General features: G+C 42.6%; 1 protein-coding gene across 2 annotated transcripts in view; it reads left to right on the top strand.

Annotated features, from left to right (window-relative positions):
* NEK6 (NIMA related kinase 6) overlaps positions 1–18,675 on the top strand; it is a 93,613-nt gene that overhangs the window by 31,046 nt on the left and 43,892 nt on the right. The window contains exons 2-4 of one of the 2 annotated variants that reach the window (XM_053373730.1): positions 4,210–4,331; positions 15,846–15,986; positions 16,810–16,872. In XM_053373730.1, coding sequence (XP_053229705.1) covers positions 4,239–4,331; positions 15,846–15,986; positions 16,810–16,872 — 297 coding nt within the window. In that variant the 5' untranslated portion in view covers positions 4,210–4,238. Of the gene's footprint in view, positions 1–4,209; positions 4,332–6,374; positions 6,491–15,845; positions 15,987–16,809; positions 16,873–18,675 lie in introns of those variants that run through there. The other variant, XM_053373731.1, reaches the window with a different exon arrangement.

Raw genomic sequence — 18,675 nt, 5'->3', positions numbered from 1 at the left:
CTGCCTTGCCTCTCGTGAGTTTTGCTCTGATCTACCTATAGCATGTTTTCCCAGCATCCCAGAATAGCTGCTAGTTTTGAGCAGGACAGTGTGTCCCTTGGGTGTCAGCAAGAATCAGTGTTGGTATCATGTGAGCTGACACATATCACTTTTCAAAACTGATATTTTGTCGTTACTCCTTCCAAAGCTTTGCAAGCAAAGATGCTTTGAAACAAGTAGCCAAACTGAATTACTTGTGGCAGCTGTACTGTCCTGAGCTGCTAATGGCTGTCTCTGATCTTTCATAGGAAGCAAGCGCACCTTGTCTTCCCTGCAGCACCCAAAGAATCATGAGCCGACCAGAAGCATGTGTGCTCTCCATGTGTGTTTCTGACAGACTGAGCTTCACAGTTTCAGAAAGGAGCCTGTTTCTGTTTGGGATAACTCATGGCTCAGTGCCTGTGAGGAAGTCACCTTAAACTAGAACAGCAGGAATGTGCCATTTGGAATTCTTGTACTTTAATTCTTGTACTTGGGTATGAAATTTATACCGTTCACAAATAAAAAGCCAAGGGTTAATTCTGACAAATATTAAAACATCCCTGTGCAATTTGTATAGCTTTTATGAAATGTTCTATATCAGAAATCCCATTCATGGTGCTCTTTGAGAAGTGTGTTTTTCAAAGGAGGACTGTCTAGTTGTACGCAGAAAACCCACAAACTGCTGCAATACCTAAAATAGTGTGTATGGTGATAAAATGCTGACACCTCCAAAGAACTGAGAAATACCACAAACATCCTTGCAAATTAGATATGGCTGTTGATTTCTCAGTTTCTTCAATTCAGCCAGTCACCTGCTTCCTTTCCTTCTCCTGTGTACTTTCAGAGCTGTGCATTTCAGTCACATGGTACTAATTCATTGTCTGGTAATCTCTAGCCCTTTACTTCAGATTTAACCAAACAATTGTAACAGGACCGGATTTTACCCCTACCCATTCCCAGCAATTGCAGTGTTTACCAAATTCTCTTTTACATATTGACTCAGTTTCTAAAACGGGGAGCAGAAGTGTTTTTTTGAGAAATGCTACCCTGTAAATGTGATGTCATTTCTAGTGAATGAGTAAGACAAGAAGTTAGTGAAACTGATAGCTGTTCATATTGTTGTCTAGGGGGAGAAGTTGCAGCTTGATGCTTTGTAGGCTGGAGTTCTGTGCTTCTTGTCTGTGGGTTTTGTGTTCCTTTTCACTCCTTTTATTCCCCCCCCCCCGGAATAAATTTTATTGGTGCTGATAGAGAAAAATACAAAACTTAATATGAAATATTCTCCCTTTTTTGATCTAAATACAATAAGAACATAAAGAGAAGGAGGGGGAGTAAAGGAATAAAGAAAATGAAAGAGAAATAAAGAAATAGAAAAGAGGTTAGCTGAGAGAGAAAGAGAAAAAAAATTCAGAAGGTAAGGGACTTCCGATTCTTCATCTGTCCGCTATAAACAACATTCATTTCATCCACTCCAATATAAGATCCAACAAAGCAGCTAGATTTCTCCACAAACCTTCCCCTCTGCAGGGAGGTAGAGGTGATTTGGATGGCCCACCCCCGCCACTTAACAGAGCCAAATGGTTTCCAGAGAGTGGTAGGGGATGTTTTATCCCATGTTGATGTCCGTTCAGCTGATTCCCTGGAATGCAGAGTTAACCAGGGCTATCACCGTCTGGTTCCAAAGCGCCCTCTCCAGTTGCATAGAGCGCAGATGGCCCCATAGTTTTCCATGAAGCTGAGAGCAATGAAACAATTGCAAAGTTGACTAGAGCGCCAGGGTGAAAAACTTGTTCTGAACCGAACACGGGTTAGAGCTCAACGTTGAGCCTACCAAGTGGCGATAGCTATGGCGAAGAGGACCTTCTTCACCACCTGTATTTCATCTGTGGAAAACGGTACCAGGAGACTCTTTCAGGTGGTTTGTAGTCTAACAGAACCACTTTTGCCATCACTCTAGTTGCAGTGTGTAGTGTTTTCCAAGCAGGCATTCTGATTGTCTTCTCTCTAGTCACCCAGCTGTGGACTCTGGACTGCCTTTGAGTTTTATCAACACAAATCTGCTTGGATTTTTTTTTGGAGGAACTTCAGAAATGGTATTAGTGCTCTAGTCTCTGCTTTAAAAACAAACAAAACTATTGTGGCTGTGGAACCTCAACTTGGCAGCTATCCTAAAAAACTGCAGTTCTGTTTATCCTTAAAGTGCCGCAAAACTTGGTTCTTGCTACAAACAGCTAACATGGCTCTTTCCCTCTAGAATGTCTCCCTCTCGTTGTCGTCGTCGTCGTCGTCGTTATACAGTATAAAACATCCAAATCCATAATCCAAAAAGTGACCAGCATAAAGCTAAAAATACTATAAGAAAAATCAAATGGCACAATTTTTTGCAGTCCATGTTGAAACCAAAGCCTAAAGGCAGCAGAGAAGAGATGGTTTTTGAAGCCTACAGTCCAGGGATGGGGCTGTAGAATGATACCCCACAATTAATTTTAATTCTTTCTTTTAGTTAGCTTTTCTCATACACTGTATGAAGTCAAATATTTAACGCCAGTGCTTTACAGACTTGTTCCTGGGGAGCATTACTAAGTGTCCCTAATGTTACTGCTGCTTCCCTCTTGATCCTGACTGCCTCTGGAGACTTTTATTTCTAGAAAGGAATTTACAGAAGCCTGGGGAATATTTCCCACTGCTGGGAAGCTGTAGATGCTTCTCTGGGATTTGGGGTCATATCTTCCAGCTGCCTCGGCAGTGTACTTTGGAAGTGTCATGGTTGGATCTTTGCACCGACTGATAAGGGGAAGTGTCTTCATGGTGCAATGAAGTTCCCCTGGCAGTGGCATGTGCATGACAGGGTAGTGGCAAGTGGGAAGAATCCAAGTTGACATAAGCATTGTAGCTAGAATGTGTCGTGTTGCAAGTTAGTTTTATGAAGGACTTGCAATTACAAGCACCTGTGAGCAACTCATGTTTAACATCAGTCATAACACAACTCTGTCTGGGTTGCGTCATTCTGGTACCACAGAATTGTCACAGGTTTGCTCACAGCTAAAGTTGGCAGTATTACTTTCTTCTTCTTTGAGCCAGAAGAGGATAACATGGACCACATCTGCTATTATATTTCATGAATGTAACCATAGAAGAGGATCCAGTCATTGTAGCCTAATCTCCATATGTTTAGACTGTCACATGGGGTTGTTTTAATGGTCAAAAAAGTAATGTTTGGTGTTCTTTCATTTTCTGCATTATCTCCTCAGACAGGAATTTGCATTTGCCTTCGTTGACAGCTGTAACCATTATATATAAGCAGTTGCACTTAAATAAGGGTTTTGTGGAATAATTAAAAATGGCAAACTTTTGCTTCTGTGACATTCAGAAGAATGTGCAAGTTTGTATTGAAATATTAGATGCTTGCTATGCCTTGCTTCTCTCTTGCTGTGCTTGGAATATAGTGAGTGCCCTCAACCTCTCATGTCCTTATGTGGGCAAGGTGGAAGGTCCTGGGTCAGTATTCTGTGAAAATATGTGACAAACTGGTACTTATCTTTCTAGGGTCTCCCTTCCCTCTTGTGATGGTAAAAGCGGCCCAGTCCCCATATATCCTTTGGGGATAAATACGCTTCAGGATAAGTATTTTTGGGTTGCGCCCCACAGCAACCCGGAAGTAACGGAGCACATTAGTTCCGGGTTTCGCCGCTTGTGCATGCGCAGATGGTCAAAATGGAAGCGGTGAAACGCGACCCGCGCACACACAGACGTGCAGTCGCATCTTACGTTCTGTTCAGGATACGAATGGGGCTCTGGAACGGATCCTGTTCGCATCCCGAGGTACCATTTTACTGCACACCTGCGTGGCTGTGCGCACACAGAGGATCCCAGGAAACATGGGGCCTGGGTGCTAGCAGCAGCTATAAGCAGTGAAGGACAAAAGGGAGAGAATGGCAGTGAGAGAGGAAGAGGCAGACGTTTCTACTAGCTTCTTTATCAAGAATATGGTCCTTGTGGGATGTAGAGCTTGTGATACTGGTCAGATAATTTCCTGTGATGGGGGGACAGGGAAGAACTGTTCAAATGTGAAATTGTATGTATATCACCAGAGAATAGTGACATTTACTGGTTCTTCCTGATAATCTGCTTGAGTTCAGCCATGTAGGTGCCTTTTGCTTTGACACAGGTGTGTTCTTGGTTCCACAGAGCTTAAAGGCAAAGTCTGGAATGTTACTATGGAAGGACAACACAGTCATCCTCATCATCTGGGGGACCAGAACAGCCCGCTCTGCAAAGTGGCAAGCCAGGAATACCAGCATGATGCACAAGTAAGCAGCCGTTTTCTTTCTCATGGTCCTCTGCTTCAAATATTTAACAACTCTTAAAATCAATAATTATTATCAAAATTTAGGATGCCATTAGCATTACAAAATCTATTTGTGGAAAAACAGGGACGTTCCTGACCAGAATGCTTGAAGCAAGTGTTCCTCCCACATCATACCAGCTAATCTTTTTCTTTATGTGACTGTGGAGTCACTGTAGTGTAGTGGTTAGAATCACAAAACTGGGTCACCCAGTCCAACCGCCTGCAATGCAGGAATCTCAGCGAAAGCATCCAGGACAGGTGGCCACCCAACCTCTGGTTAAAAACTTCCAGTGAAGGAGAGGCCACGTCTCCTGAGGAAATCTGTTCCCCTATGGAACAACTCTTCTGTCAGAAAATTCTTCCTGATGTTTAGTCGGAATCTCCTTTCTTGTAACTTGAAGGCATTGGTTCAAGTCCTGCCCTCCAGAGCAGGAGAAAACAAGCTTGTTGGTCTTGGATTGGGGAAACCCATGTTTAAAACCCCCGTCCAGACACAAAAGGGCTAGTCCCTGCCAGCATACCTGCCTCACAGGATTGCTATGATGGACTACTGCCATGCGCTCTACGTGGGGCTACCTTTGAATGTGACTCAGAAATTACAACTACAGTTAAACCTCGGTTCCCGAATGAATGCCTCCATTATTGTACATTTTGGCTCCCTAATGTTGAAAACCCAGGAGTAAATGCTCCGGTTTTCAAGTGTTTTTCGGAACCTGAACATCCAAAGCGGCTTCCGCTTGAGTGCAAGAAGCTATTGCAACCAATGGGAAGTTGCGCCTTGGTTGTCAAACGTTTTGGAAGTCGAACAGTCTTCCAGAACGGATTACGTTTGACAACTGAGGTTTGACTGTAATCCAAAATGCAGCTGCCAGACTCATGACTGGGAGTGGCTGCCGAGACCATATAACACCGGTCCTGAAGGACCTAGATCGGCTCCCAGTACGGTTCTGAGCACAATACAAAGTGTTGGTGCTGACCTTTAAAGCCCTAAATGGCCTCGGCCCAGTAGACCTGAAGGAGCGTCTCCACCCCCATCGTTTAGCCCGGACATTGAGGTCTAGTGCCGAGGGCCTTCTGGCGGTTCCCTCCCTGTAAGTAGTGAAGTTACAGGGCACCAGGCAGAGGGCCTTCTCGGTAGTGGTGGCCGCCTTGTGGAAGGCCCTCTCATCTCATCAGATGTCAAGGAAATAAACAACTATCTGACTTTTAGAAGACATCTGAAGGCAGCCCTGTACAGGGATGTCTTTAATGTTTGAGGGGTTTTTTGTGTTCTAATATTTTGTTGGAAGCTGCCCGGAATGATGATGTTGTAATAAATGTTCAATCTCTCTATGGCCATGTCACATTTCTTAAGTGTAGTATTGCATATTGCGTATGATTATGCATATTGAAGAGGTCTACTGTGAAGAAGCAATGCTAGCTTTCCTTGTGCATTGGGTTGCTGTTGCCCATCAATACTGCAGAATTATGAATCCGGCAAGGCTCTTCCTGGAAAAGCAGTAACATTTGGATTGTGAGTCCTGCCATTCATTGCTGAGCTAATTCATTAAGAGAGCAAAAGCGAAGTACAACAATGAGATCTAGAAAAAAACAATGAATTGCTTGTGAACACATGGTGCTCAGTGCTGCGTTGAAATAGCCTGTGTGGAACGCTCCCCCCTCCCCTACTGCAGTAATTTGTCATATTAAGTCATTTAATAGTAATTGATCTCCTTGAATTAGCCAAGTTACATTTTAAGCAATTAGGGTTAATTACAGTCTCATTTGGCAGGATGGAGCCCATGTAATTATTCCATGAACAAGATTAGGAAGTGTTCTTACGCAGCAGATACATTCATGGCTTCTTAGAGCACATGTTGGAATTTCTAATGACATAGTTAAATGTAATTAGTGGCTAATACTGTCTTCTCCTGTGGGCCTGACAGGATTCTGCATCATTGTCAGAAGTGGTCATTTTTAAGTGCATTTTTGGCCACTTCCAGCCTCTGTTAAAGTTGTGTCTATACTCTTGGACTCAAGACTGGAGATGGAGGAGGGAGACCAGTGAAGATGATTAAGGGTTTGGAAGCTTGTCCTGCAGAGAGGCTTAAAGAACTGGAACTACAAGAGAAAAGACTGAAGGTGGGGATGATGTGGTAGCAGCTCTTGAGTCTCTTGGAGGCTATTATTAAAGAGGATAATGTATTGATCAGAGCTCCTGTTTAAGGTATTGAGAAGCCGCTTTCAATTGGATTTTAAGAAACATACTTGGCTGCACTAAGAATTAGGCAATGGAGCGGATAATCTCCGGAATCTGTGGAATTGCCTTCCATGGATGTTTGACGGACAGTGTCTGATGAGCTCTTTTTTTTCTTTCAGTTTTTCAGTGATTTTTCTTACTTATTTCTGATCTTGTTCTAGATTTACTGAGCTTCTTGAATACATTTTTGTGCATATTGATTGCAGTAGTTTACTGCTACATTATTAAATGTGGATCGATTTGTGATTTGATAAAGCTTAACAGATTTTGGCAGACTGGGTTTCTGACAGTTTGTTTTTGTATTGTTGACTATAATCCTAATACTTTATATTGTAGAGATTAAGAGTGAAATGACAGCTATTATTGTTAACTGAATCACTACACATTATTGAATTGACGTTAACAGGAGCTGATTTTTATTTTTTTTAGAGAAGATTGTTGATTGAGAAAATGGAGTTGGTCTGATTGATATGTCAGGTATTTTGTGTCATTTGTCTCAATGGGCAGTAAGGAGAGAAGATACCAGAAATAATTGTCCCATTTTTTTCTCCTGGAATAATAATAACCATAACAATAAAACAATAACAATAATAATTTTATTATTATTTATACTCTACCCATCTGGCTGGATTGCCCCAGCTACTCTGGATGGCTCCCAGCACATATAAAAACATAATAAAATATTAAACATTAAAAACTTCTCAATACAGGGTTGCCTTCAGGTGTCTTCTAAATGTTGTGTAGTTCTGTATTTCCCTGACATCCGATGGAAGGGTGTTCCAGAGGGAGGAAATAAGAGTCATTTTAGCAAACTAGCTCAAGATGTATAAGAATATATCAATTATGCAATCATTGTTGTACTTCAAAATGTGATTGTCTTGGTAGACATTAAAATATTTTAGCACCACTCAGATCACAAAATGGATTTAAGTTATTTTAAAAGATCGTCCTTTTGGGGAGACTGTGGAGAGAACTTTTCAAAAAACAAATAGGGTTATTTTATACTCAGCAGAGAGAAAATGTCTTAGGAATAGCCTTCATAAGTATGGGGTTCCTGAAAAGTCAGATGATAATCCTTTTAAATGGCACCACTGTTTATCAGAACAGTTACATAGCCAGAAGCATGGGATGTCTTCCTTATCAGAGGGTATTTTGGTCTCCCAATGACTGGTTTAGGTCAGTGCCAGGATTAGGTCATCTGTTTTTCATCTTCTGTCCATGTTTTGATTAGATCTTATGACTGGTGATTAAGGATATTTTACTGTAAAATTTTAGCAAAATGGTTAATCAGTGTAGGATAAAACTATTATCTAACCTTCCTCCAGAGATTCCCCACCCTGGGACTGCACACTGAACAGTGCACTATAAATTCCTAGAACTAAACAAACTATGACCAAGTATGGCTATTTGAAATTATTGGGCTTGCTTACTTTTGTATTTGTATCTCGATTGCATTTGTACTGGATTTCATCTATAACATTCTGATAAGCTGTAGAACAATAACTTTCTTAAGGTCAAAATTCATAACAACAACAAAAAAGATGGGTGAGTTTTGAGAACGCCTAAGGCAAGCTGCTCCAACCTGGTGCCCTCTGGATGTTTTTGGACTGCAACCCCCATCCGCCCCAACCAGCAGAGACGGGGTGCAGGGCCGTGAGAGTTGAAGTCCAATATTATCTGGAGGGTACGAGGTTGGGGAAGGCTGGTTTAGAGAATTCAGGTACTATACAGTGGTACCTTGGTTCTCAAACTTAATCCGTTCCAGAAGTCCGTTCCAAAACCAAAACATTCCAAAACCAAGGTGCACTTTCCAATAGAAAGTAATGCAAAACGGATTAATCCATTCCAGGCTGTTGAAAAACTACCCCTAAAATGCTTCTCCCCACCACCCCAATCAGCACAATCTTTCAATCTCTCTCTCTCTCTCTCTCTCTCTCTCTCAAAACGGAAGTGCAACACTAAAAATGGAAGCTCAGGACACGTTCAACTTAAGAATATATATATTGAGAACTGGAACGCTCACTTCCGGGTTTGCGATGTTCAGGTTCTAAGTTGTTCATGAACTAGGCTGTTCGAGAACCAAGGTACAACTGGACGTAACTTTTGTGATCCATTGCAACTCTGGTTTTTGTTCTGAAACGCAAAACATGCCTTTCACATTAACTGTCACATTGTCCACAAACATACATCACAAGCACATAGACTTCTTGCGTTCTAAATGATTATGCAAAAGTGGGAGCATTAGTTGTTTTGTGGGCTTTCATATACAGAGTTGGGGAACCACTTTTGGGAAAGGGAATAAAATTGCAACATTGGCAGATAAATTGGTTATGTGCCACAATTTGCTGCATACACGTCCCGGAAGACTTGAAGAGGTGGTTTAGAATCATCCCTTGCTGCTCGTCTGCAGTATTTATATTTAGTGTTATAGTTAACCTTTTCCTTATGACTCACAATAGAACTTTCTATTTAGAAGTTTTCTAATTAGAGTAAGTGAATATATAACTAGAATTGCTGCCAGTTTGTTGTCAGACCCACACTGCATTGGTGTAGGTTGGAATGGAGAGAATTTTCTTAGCTAAAGGTGGCAATAACTCAAAATTCGTTGGCATTTCTAATGGGGGAAATGTTTAAAATCTGCATTCTATTATTCTTGCTGCCTACTAATTTGGTTTGATACTTTTATCAAGCCATTTCTTAGTGCTTGAAGCTAATGCAACAAATTAATTTTAGTTAGTGTTGCCTTAAGTGAGACTTAAATAAAAATGGCTCCTGAAATAATAATAATAGTAATAATAATAGGTAAAGGTAAAGGGACTCCTGACCATTAGGTCCAGTCGTGGCTGACTCTGGGGTTGCGGCGCTTATCTCGCTTTACTGGCTGAGGGAGCCGGCGTACAGCTTCTGGGTCATGTGGCCAGCATGACTAAGCCGCTTCTGGCGAACCAGAGCAGCGCACGGAAATGCCGTATACCTTCCTGCCAGAGCGGTATCGATTTATCTACTTGCACTTTGACGTGCTTTCGAATGGCTGGGTTGGCAGGAGCAGGGACCGAGCAACAGGAGCTCACCCCGTTGCGGGGATTCGAACCGCCGACCTTCTGATCAGCAAGTCCTAGGCTCTGTGGTTTAACCCACAGCGCCACCCGTGTCCCTAGTAGTAGTAGTAGTAGTAGTAATAATAAGTAGTTTATACCCCACCTACCTGGCTGGGTTTCCCTAGCGACTTTGGGCAGCTCCCAACAGAATATTAAAAACACGATAAAACATCAAGGGAACTCCACAGCTTGGTTTTCTGTTTCACAGTGTTCATGTTAACTTAAGACATTGTGGGTTCCTTTGTTCAGTTTTGATACATGTGGAACTGTCTTATTCCAGGACAGGTGATATGCCCATCTCTCTACTCTGACTGGCAGCAGTCCTCCAGGGTTTTCAGCAGAGAAGAGCATTTTCTTTCCCCCCTTTTTTATAATTTTTACAACAACAAAACATCACATATTTTTCGCCCTATAGGACGCACTTTTTCCCCTCCAAAAATGAAGGGGAAATGTGTGTGCGTCCTGTGGGGCAAATGCAGGCTTTCGCTGAAGCTTGGAGAGCGAGGGGGGTCGGTGCGTACCGACCCCTCTCGCTCTCCAGGCTTCAGGAAGCTAGCCGCTAGCCGCTAGCTTCGGGCTTTGCGCAGCACTCCGCTAGCCGTGGGAAAGTCACGCGGCTCTCCCACGGCTAGCGGAGAGCTTGCCGGCACCCAGAAGCTTGGGGCGCGCTGAGCTCAGCACGCCCCAAGCTTTGGGCTTTGCGCAGCGCTCCGCAAAGTCGCGCAGCTCTCCCACAGCTAGCGGAGAGCTTGCCGGCACCCAGAAGCTTGGGGCGCGTTGAATCCCCTGACTTCACCCTTGCCTCAGTTTCCTTGTTCTATGTTGTTCATGCATGTCCATAAATTCTTTACCTCATTTTACTTTCCAATTTTATACCTTATCTATAATATTACAAGCATTTTTTGAAAAAATCCTGCTAATGTATTAACTTGTATGCATTGCTTTTGTATATATGCAATAAACATTCCCCATTCCTTTTTAAATTTATTGTCTTCTTGGTTTCTAATTCTCCCGGTTAATTTAGCCATTTCCGCGTATTCCATTAACTTAGTTTGCCAGTCTTCTTTAGTGGGGACTTCCTCTTCTTTCCAGCGTTGTGCTAATAATATCCAAGCGGCCGTTGTTGCATACATAAACAAAGTCTTGTATTTTTTCGGTATGTCCAATCCTGTGATACCTAATAAAAATGCTTATGGTTTTTTAACGAAGGTTATTTTGAACATTTTTTTCAATTCATTATATATCATTTCCCTTTTTTAAAATAACCTTACATTGCCACCACATGTGGTAAAAAGTGCCCTCTGCTGCTTTACATATCCAACACTTATTATCTTTTGTTTTATACATTTTTGCTAATTTAACCAGAATTAGGTACCATCTGTATAATATTTTCATATAATTCTCTTTAAGTAAAACACAGGCCGTAAATTTCATGTCATTCTTCCATAGACTTTCCCAATCTATCATTTGAATCCAATGAATTTGATTTTGAGAAGAGTGTTTTCAGTCTTCTTTGCAGATTTTTTTTTAGCTGGAGATGCCATGGATTAAACCTAGAAACCTTTGCAGGCAAGGCATGTATTCTGCCAGAATTTGCAGTGTTAATGTGTGTTTATATCTGCTTGTTCTCATATCTATTTGTGTGCTCTCTCTTGTGGAGCAACTGGACTGTCCCTGAGGAGGTTTAATGGTATGATACTTGCTCTATTCATGCTTCCCAATCAGTTGAGAAATATTGTTGCGTTCATGGATAGCAGCTGTGGCTTTATTTTGTGCAATTGCATTTTTTATTTTTTTAGCTGCAGACCTCATGTTGTGAGCAAAGTTGTTGAGTAGACAACACTCATGGTGCCCAATAAATGCTTTCTGCCCATACACTTTTCTCCAAGATGAAAATGCATTGCAATATTCAGTGTGGTAACACCATGCTACATCATGGCTTCACCAATTCCCATGCGGCGTCAGTGCAGATGGTGTAGGCTGGAAGCATGTTATGAGGCTGACAAGGCAGGTCAGGTGCACCTTACAGATGCCTTTAATTGGCTCTGTACTGTGGTGTGTTCTGCTCAGGCAGACATTCAGCCTCTTGCCTTAGTTTTAAAAATAGGTATTTCCGCCTTCCCAGTACTGGCACATAAACATATACCACAGTGACACAATGAAGTATTTTTGCCAACTTTCAATTGTGTACCAACATACTGTTTCCGTATTATTAAGCTGCCCATCTGACTGGTTGCCCCAGCCACTCTGGGCGGCTCCCAACAGGATACTAAAAACACAATAAAACATCAAACATTAAAAACTTCCCGATACAGGGCTGCCTTCAGATGTCTCCTATTAGTTGTATGGTTCTTTATTTCCTGGGCATCTGATGGGAGAGTGTTCCACAGGGAGAGCGCCACTGCTGCCAAGAAGGCCAACTGCCTGGTTCCCTGTAACTCACTTCTCGCAGTGAGGGAACTACCAGAAGGCTCTTGGATATGGGCCTCCATGTCTGGACTGGACAACAGGTGGAGACATTCCTTCAGGTATACTGAGCTGAGGCTGTTTAGGGCAGAGGTTGGCAACCTACGGCCCATGGGTCGGTTCCAGCCCATCAGCTTCCTGGAACCAGGCCACGGCTGTTCTGTGGATCAGCGTGCAGATTCCGTGTGGTTTTTTCAGCACTATTTTTTTTCTCGCCACGGGGACCAACTTCTGGGTTGGAAGAGCACTGGTAATAGCATACGCACGTGTGCTCCCTTGTCCCGGAAGTGTGCTGGAAATAGCTTGAGCGCACGGACGGGCATGCACGCTCTGGCCCACTGAGAGGTCTGCCGGGGAGTGGACCAGACCAGCCTCAAAAAACGTTGCCAACCCCTGGTTTAGGGCTTTAAAGGTCCACATCAACACTTTGAATTATGCTCAGAAATGTCCTGGGAGCCAACGTAGATCCTTTAGGACTATGTTACATGGTTTCAGCGGCCACTTCCAGTCACCAGTCTGGCTGCCGCATTCTGGATTAGTTGTAGTTTCCGGGTCACCTTCAAAGGTAGCTCCATGTAGAGCGCATGGCAGTAGTCTAAGCGAGAGATAACCAGAGCATGCACCACTTCAGCAAGACAGTCTGCGGTCAGGAAGGGTCTCTTACACGTAGCAGATGGAGCTGGTAGACAGCTGCCCTGGACACAGAAATGACCTGTGCCTTCATGGATGACTCCCAGGCTGCACATCTGGTCCTTCAGGGGCACAGTTACCCCGTTCAGGACCAGGAGTCCCCCACCCCCACTGCCCACCCCCGTCCCCCAGAAACAGTATTTCTGTCTTGTCGGGATTCAACCTAAATTTGTTAACCTCCATGCATCTTCCAGCTGCATCCAGACACTCACACAGGACCTTCACCACCGTCACAGGTTCCAGTGTAAATGAGGGGTAGAGCTGGGTATCATCCTCATATTGGTGAACACCCTTTTATTTTTATCAGACTTTAGAGTAACTGATATTGGATCAAATTTATGGTGAATTTGGAACTAAATAAATGATGCATTGGGACCTTGTGAAATATTCAGGGAGGTTCAACTTCATAGAAGAAAGGGGGGAAAGCATTTTGGGGGGGATCCCTTCACCATGGGGGTAGCCAGGATTTTTGTTGGGGGGGCAGGACTTTGTTGAGGGGACAGGAATTTTGTTAGGGGGGCAGAACCGATGTGATTGGTCAGTTAGTTAAGTATCTCTGTGTTTTACTTGATACAGGGAGGCAGCTGCCCTTAACTCCCACATGGGTTGATGGTCGGAGGGCAGAAAGACTTGGGCTCAGAGACCATTGTGCCAAAGGGTGAGCTTCCTCCAAGCCCCCTTCTTTTCTCTCCCGCCAGAGACAGAGAGGAGAGGTCTGTCTTCTTCTTTGGCCCACTGGTGGCTTCCAGTGGAGAGTGGAGTTACAGCTCTTTATGTCAGCTGAGGTGTGCTCAGCCAAAACAAGTTACTGCCTCTCATCCCTACACGGTGCCTTCTGTCTGCTGTTAGGTATCCTTTTTTTGGCCGCAGGAGAAAATTTAGAAGAGCAGCCCATGACTCAAGACGGTTTGGATGACAAGCAGTGGGTTGATTTTGTGGCCTAGCATTTCTCTTCCTTTTTACCACTCCCACCCCCCATTTAGACTGTAAGCGTGTCTGCTGTGGACACAATATTTTACTAATAACTGTCTAAACATGGCGGGAAAATGGCCTGCTCTAATAAATACGGAAGTTTTGGCATGTTTTGGTCTGACCTGGATATGCTCCTTTTGTTCATGCTATAATTTTACATCCTCTCTTTGGCTCCATTGCTTTAATTAGGTCTGATAGGTTGTGATAGCAAATGCAAATCTAGGTCATTGCATATGTAAATGTGCAGCTGTAGCCTTGGCGGATGCCAGAGTCTATCAGCTGAGGTGTCCGGTCGTTTCCCAGCATTAATGGGGCTTGGTGAGGAGACTTCTGTGGCTGAGCCATATTGCAAGGAGTGAGAACTTGTCTGCAGGGAACTATGCTGCTCTGCTCCGCTGTTTTGTTTTTTCAGGTGCAGAAGGCAGCAGAGAACTGCTCTTGGCATTCCTTTAATGTACTGATGTGCATGAGAATGTTATCATTACTTATTGCGTATTTCAAGCCTTTTATGCATAATTATGATACCTTGTTGCATCCTCTGTTTACTGGACTATATGTTGGAGTGGGTTGTGGGGTTGTATGGTGATAGAATTGCATAGTGCATATAAAGTTCAAGCCAGTAAAGTTCTGTGTAGAAGTTACTGCTCCTCATGTTTGTTGTCAAAAAAAGCTGTGATGTTTTGAGCTTCATCTGACATACCAGATTCTGGCTTAGCTACACGGGATGTAGTTATCCCTACTACTGTTCCGGCTTCTAAGCCTGCACCCAGCTTTGAAAGCACAGTTCAGAATCATTGAGCTTTGCAGGACCTTTCCATCTCTGCAGTAGTTCCTATTGTCCAGTTACTGATTCATGCCAGCGCTGGAATCTCAGGCATCCTTCCTGAAGCCCGCACAACAGTTGAGGCAAGCGCTTTCCAAAACAGTGTTGAATACTGATTGGTTCAGTAAATTCTGCTAAAAATGGTGCATCTTGTGAAGTGGAATGTGGATCTTGTATCTCCTACTATACTGTAAAAATGTTACCAAGCCATTGTACCCTTTGCTTTGGGGAAACCTTTGTTTTCATAGCAGGAAACACCATGACAAAGTTGGTGCCATTTACAGTTAAAAGCTCTCAACTCCAAAATCCCTCAGGATATTGAATAGTGAAGGATCTGAATACATTTGAGAGGATGTGGGGCAGTTGTTTTTTCAGGGGGGGGTTTAAAGTAGACATTAGTAAATCATAAGTTTTGTACAGCAGTACAGAGTTCAGTCACTCTGTTTCTTACAGCTTCTGACTAGTTCTTAATCTCTGTTTTTCATATGTTTTTCATATGTTGTTGCTTTGCTGTTTTCATTCTTATTTACCATTTTGCTTGTTTTTATTGTTTTACTTTTTTTTAAAAAAAGTCCTTTGTAAATTGCTCTAGGAGCCATTTTTGGAACTGAAAAGCAAGGTTAACAACAACATTTCCTGACTTACAGCTAAATAAATAAATAAATAGCCACTGAAAGATTCTGTGGAGGCAACGTTTGAAACTGTCTTGGTTGGTAGGTTGATCCACCTAGCTCTGGGGTAGCCAAAGTGGTTCCCTCCAGATATTGGACTCCCACTCCTATCAGTCCCAGTGAGCATGGCCAATGGTTAGGGAGTTGTAATCCAGCAACTTCTGGAGGGAGCTATCTTTGATCTAACCCAGCACTGTATGCTCTAGCTTGCAGCTCTCCATAGAGTTGACCTGAAACCCTGTTTGCAGAATGCTTTACCATTTGTCTATGGTCCCTCCCAGAAATAATGGCACAAACCACTCTTACAAGCATATAGCACTATAGCTCACCTTTATAGGCATCTTATCTTCCTTTCACAGGTCAGCCTGATATAGGTGGCTCTGAAATACTTTTGCTGGGAGAGGTTTGATCTAGTGGAAGAGCTCTGCTTCAGTTGCCTTCTGATTTAGTATAGCATTATGGTAGTAGGAATATATGTTTTCATTTAACCCACTATCCTCTTTTTCTCCTCAAACAGAGGCATCTGACTTCATACCCTTATCGCTGCACCTTAGCAGACTTTCAGATAGAGAAGAAAATTGGACGAGGACAATTCAGTGAAGTCTACAAGGCTACTTGCCTTCTGGACAGAAAACCAGTGGCATTAAAGAAAGTACAGGTGAGCATCGGAATACCCAAGTAAGATTGGATGAATGTGCCTCTTGGTGGCACAAATGGGCAAGTCATGTACCTCTTTGCTTCTTGGAACTGTTTTTACCTGTGGATGGATCAGACAGCAGCTACTTATAGATATCCATTTGTGGAGTTGGCCATGAACCAGAAGCCTACCCTTGTTTGTTGTATAAAATGTTACAATCTTTAATATTTTTGACTCCCTTCTACCATATGCTGTAGGCTGGATTTTGATTTTACATGGGCCTATTTTGGGTATCTCTTTAGTATACCCAAGCTACTCTCATATAAAATAGTGAATAGCCCTCTGATTATTAGGATGAATATCTAAGCCTCTTTGCTTTTAATTAGTGCAGAGGAATATGCAAAAGAAGGCAATTTATTTTATCAATAGAAAAGGAGAGTCTAATTGTGTAACCCAAAAAGATCATTATTTGTACTCATTTCCCTGGCACTTTTCAGCGTATTCTTAAGATACACATTTATTTATACAGTATAATGTAATTACTTTGGTTTGTGTGGTTTGTTTGCTTGTTTGTGTTTATTAAGGTCAACAAATTGATGAGAAAACAACAAACTTAATAATACTTTATCCAGTTGTATTTATGTGCTAAATGCTAGTGCTTCAGTTTCTGCTTTGTTTGCAGGTCTTTTTCATTCTTAAGAACCCCAAGAAATCAGGGAGCTTTAGAAAGGTCGTGGTTGCCCAGGAGATAAGATAATTTAGGGATGATCTAGAATCTTAAACATGTGGGAACATCCATATTTTTTGCTTGACTTTCAACATGTAACTCTCTTTCCTTTTGAAGATATTTGAAATGATGGATGCCAAGGCTAGACAAGATTGCATTAAAGAAATAGACCTTTTGAAGGTAAGAATTTCTCCAGACCTTTGATGATTATCTGGGAATGGAAAAGATTATTGTTTTCTGGTGTAACTTGAGAAAAGTGGTGTGTGGTTAGAGGCCCTTGAAGCAATCTATGATCTCCCACTATTGTATTTAACTCCTCCTTTTTTGGATGGGGTGTGTGTGTGTGTGTGTGTGTGTGTGTGTGTGTTGCAGAATGGCAATAGAGAGTTATCTTTAAGATTTGTATGCTTTTGATGGAGGGAGCATAATCTTTTTCTTTTGTACTGAAATGATCCCCTTTCTGTGTCAGTGTAGAGTTGAGGAGATGTGCTTCTTCCATACTTTTCTTTCCTTGGAAGAAGGCATGAGACTCTATTCTGGCTCTAAACCAGTATTTGGACTCCATGCAGCTTCATTGCTAGATTAGCCATAAGATGAGATTACACCAGAGCTGTTCTGTGTGAGCTGGTAAACGTATAGTGAGGAAAGAGCAAAGAATGCCAAACCAAACAAAGTGAAGATAATCAGTAATGCCTTTGGGTGTTGTAGCGCTCTATACAAAATAAGGCTTGAGTGAAGGTGGAGGGGAAGAGTCTCCCATATGGTACTAGATATATTCAGAACATTATGTCCACATATGTTAGAATCAAGGAGAAGTGAAATCAAAACCCTCAGAATGACAGGGGAATTGAGATGGTCAATTATCATCCCTACTGTATAAGATGTCCAGAGGCAACTGCAGATCTCCCTGTGCCAAGCTTACCAGGGAGCCAGATGTTAAGTTGTGAATACTATATTAGCTGGGCTGTGAAGACAAAAATGAGGAAAGATGATACACTGGGATAATTAGCACTTTCTTCTCTGGTTCCCTGTGTATTTTCTGAAGCATTTTCCTTCCTTCTCTGGCTTCACCTGCGTTCCCTGACATTGTCCTTGTTTGGCCAAGGTTCCACTGCACAGAGTGGGAGTTAGGCTGGAACCTGACACTTCAAGGCATTGCAGAATGATGATTTTTGAACTATGAAAAGAACAAGCGCAATGTGTGTCTTATTTTGAGTTAAATAATTTACACCCTACTTTTTCTGCATATATTTCCAAAGCAGTTTAATGTCTACAGCTTCCTATTATTTTTCACTCGGGCATTAGGAAAGCTTGTGGACAGGTGATGGGTTAAGTTGCTGGGATGCTGCCAGGTTTCGCAGGGAAGGAGTCTAAACTGAATCGAGAGAGTGCTTACACAAAGATCTAGGTAGTGCTAGTGGAATTTACCAGAGCAGCATGCAGATAAATTGGTCCATGACAGTAGTAGTAGTAGTAGTAATAATAATAATAGCAATAGTAATAGTAATAATTTATTATTTATACCCTGCCCACCTGGCTGGGTTTCCCCAGCCAGTCTGGGCGGCTTCCAACAAAATATTAAAATAAAATAGTGCATCAAGCATTAAAAGCTTCCCTAAACAGGGCTGCCTTCAGATGTCTTTTAAAAGTCTGGTAGTTGTTCTTCTCTTTGACATCTGGTGGGAGGGCGTTCCACAGGGCGGGTGCCACTACCAAGAAGGCCCTCTGCCTGGTTCCCTGTAACTTGGCTTCTCGCAGGGAGGGAACCGCCAGAAGGCCCTCAGTGCTGGACCTCAGTGTCCGGGCTGCACAATGGGGGTGGAGACGCTCTTTCAGGTATACTGGGCCGAGGCCATTTAGGGCTTTAAAGGTCAGCACCCAGCGACGCGGACTTATAAAAAATATTGGGGGGGCCCGGGAAAGCTCATGAATAATAAATAAGCTCATGAATATGCAAATAAAGTGGCGCCGCCTCCTCGTGAG

Source organism: Podarcis raffonei, chromosome Z, assembly GCF_027172205.1.
Source record: "Podarcis raffonei isolate rPodRaf1 chromosome Z, rPodRaf1.pri, whole genome shotgun sequence".
Lineage (NCBI taxonomy): Eukaryota > Metazoa > Chordata > Lepidosauria > Squamata > Lacertidae > Podarcis > Podarcis raffonei.
Note: the sequence above shows the minus strand (reverse complement) of the source record. Positions and strands in the feature narration are given on the sequence as shown.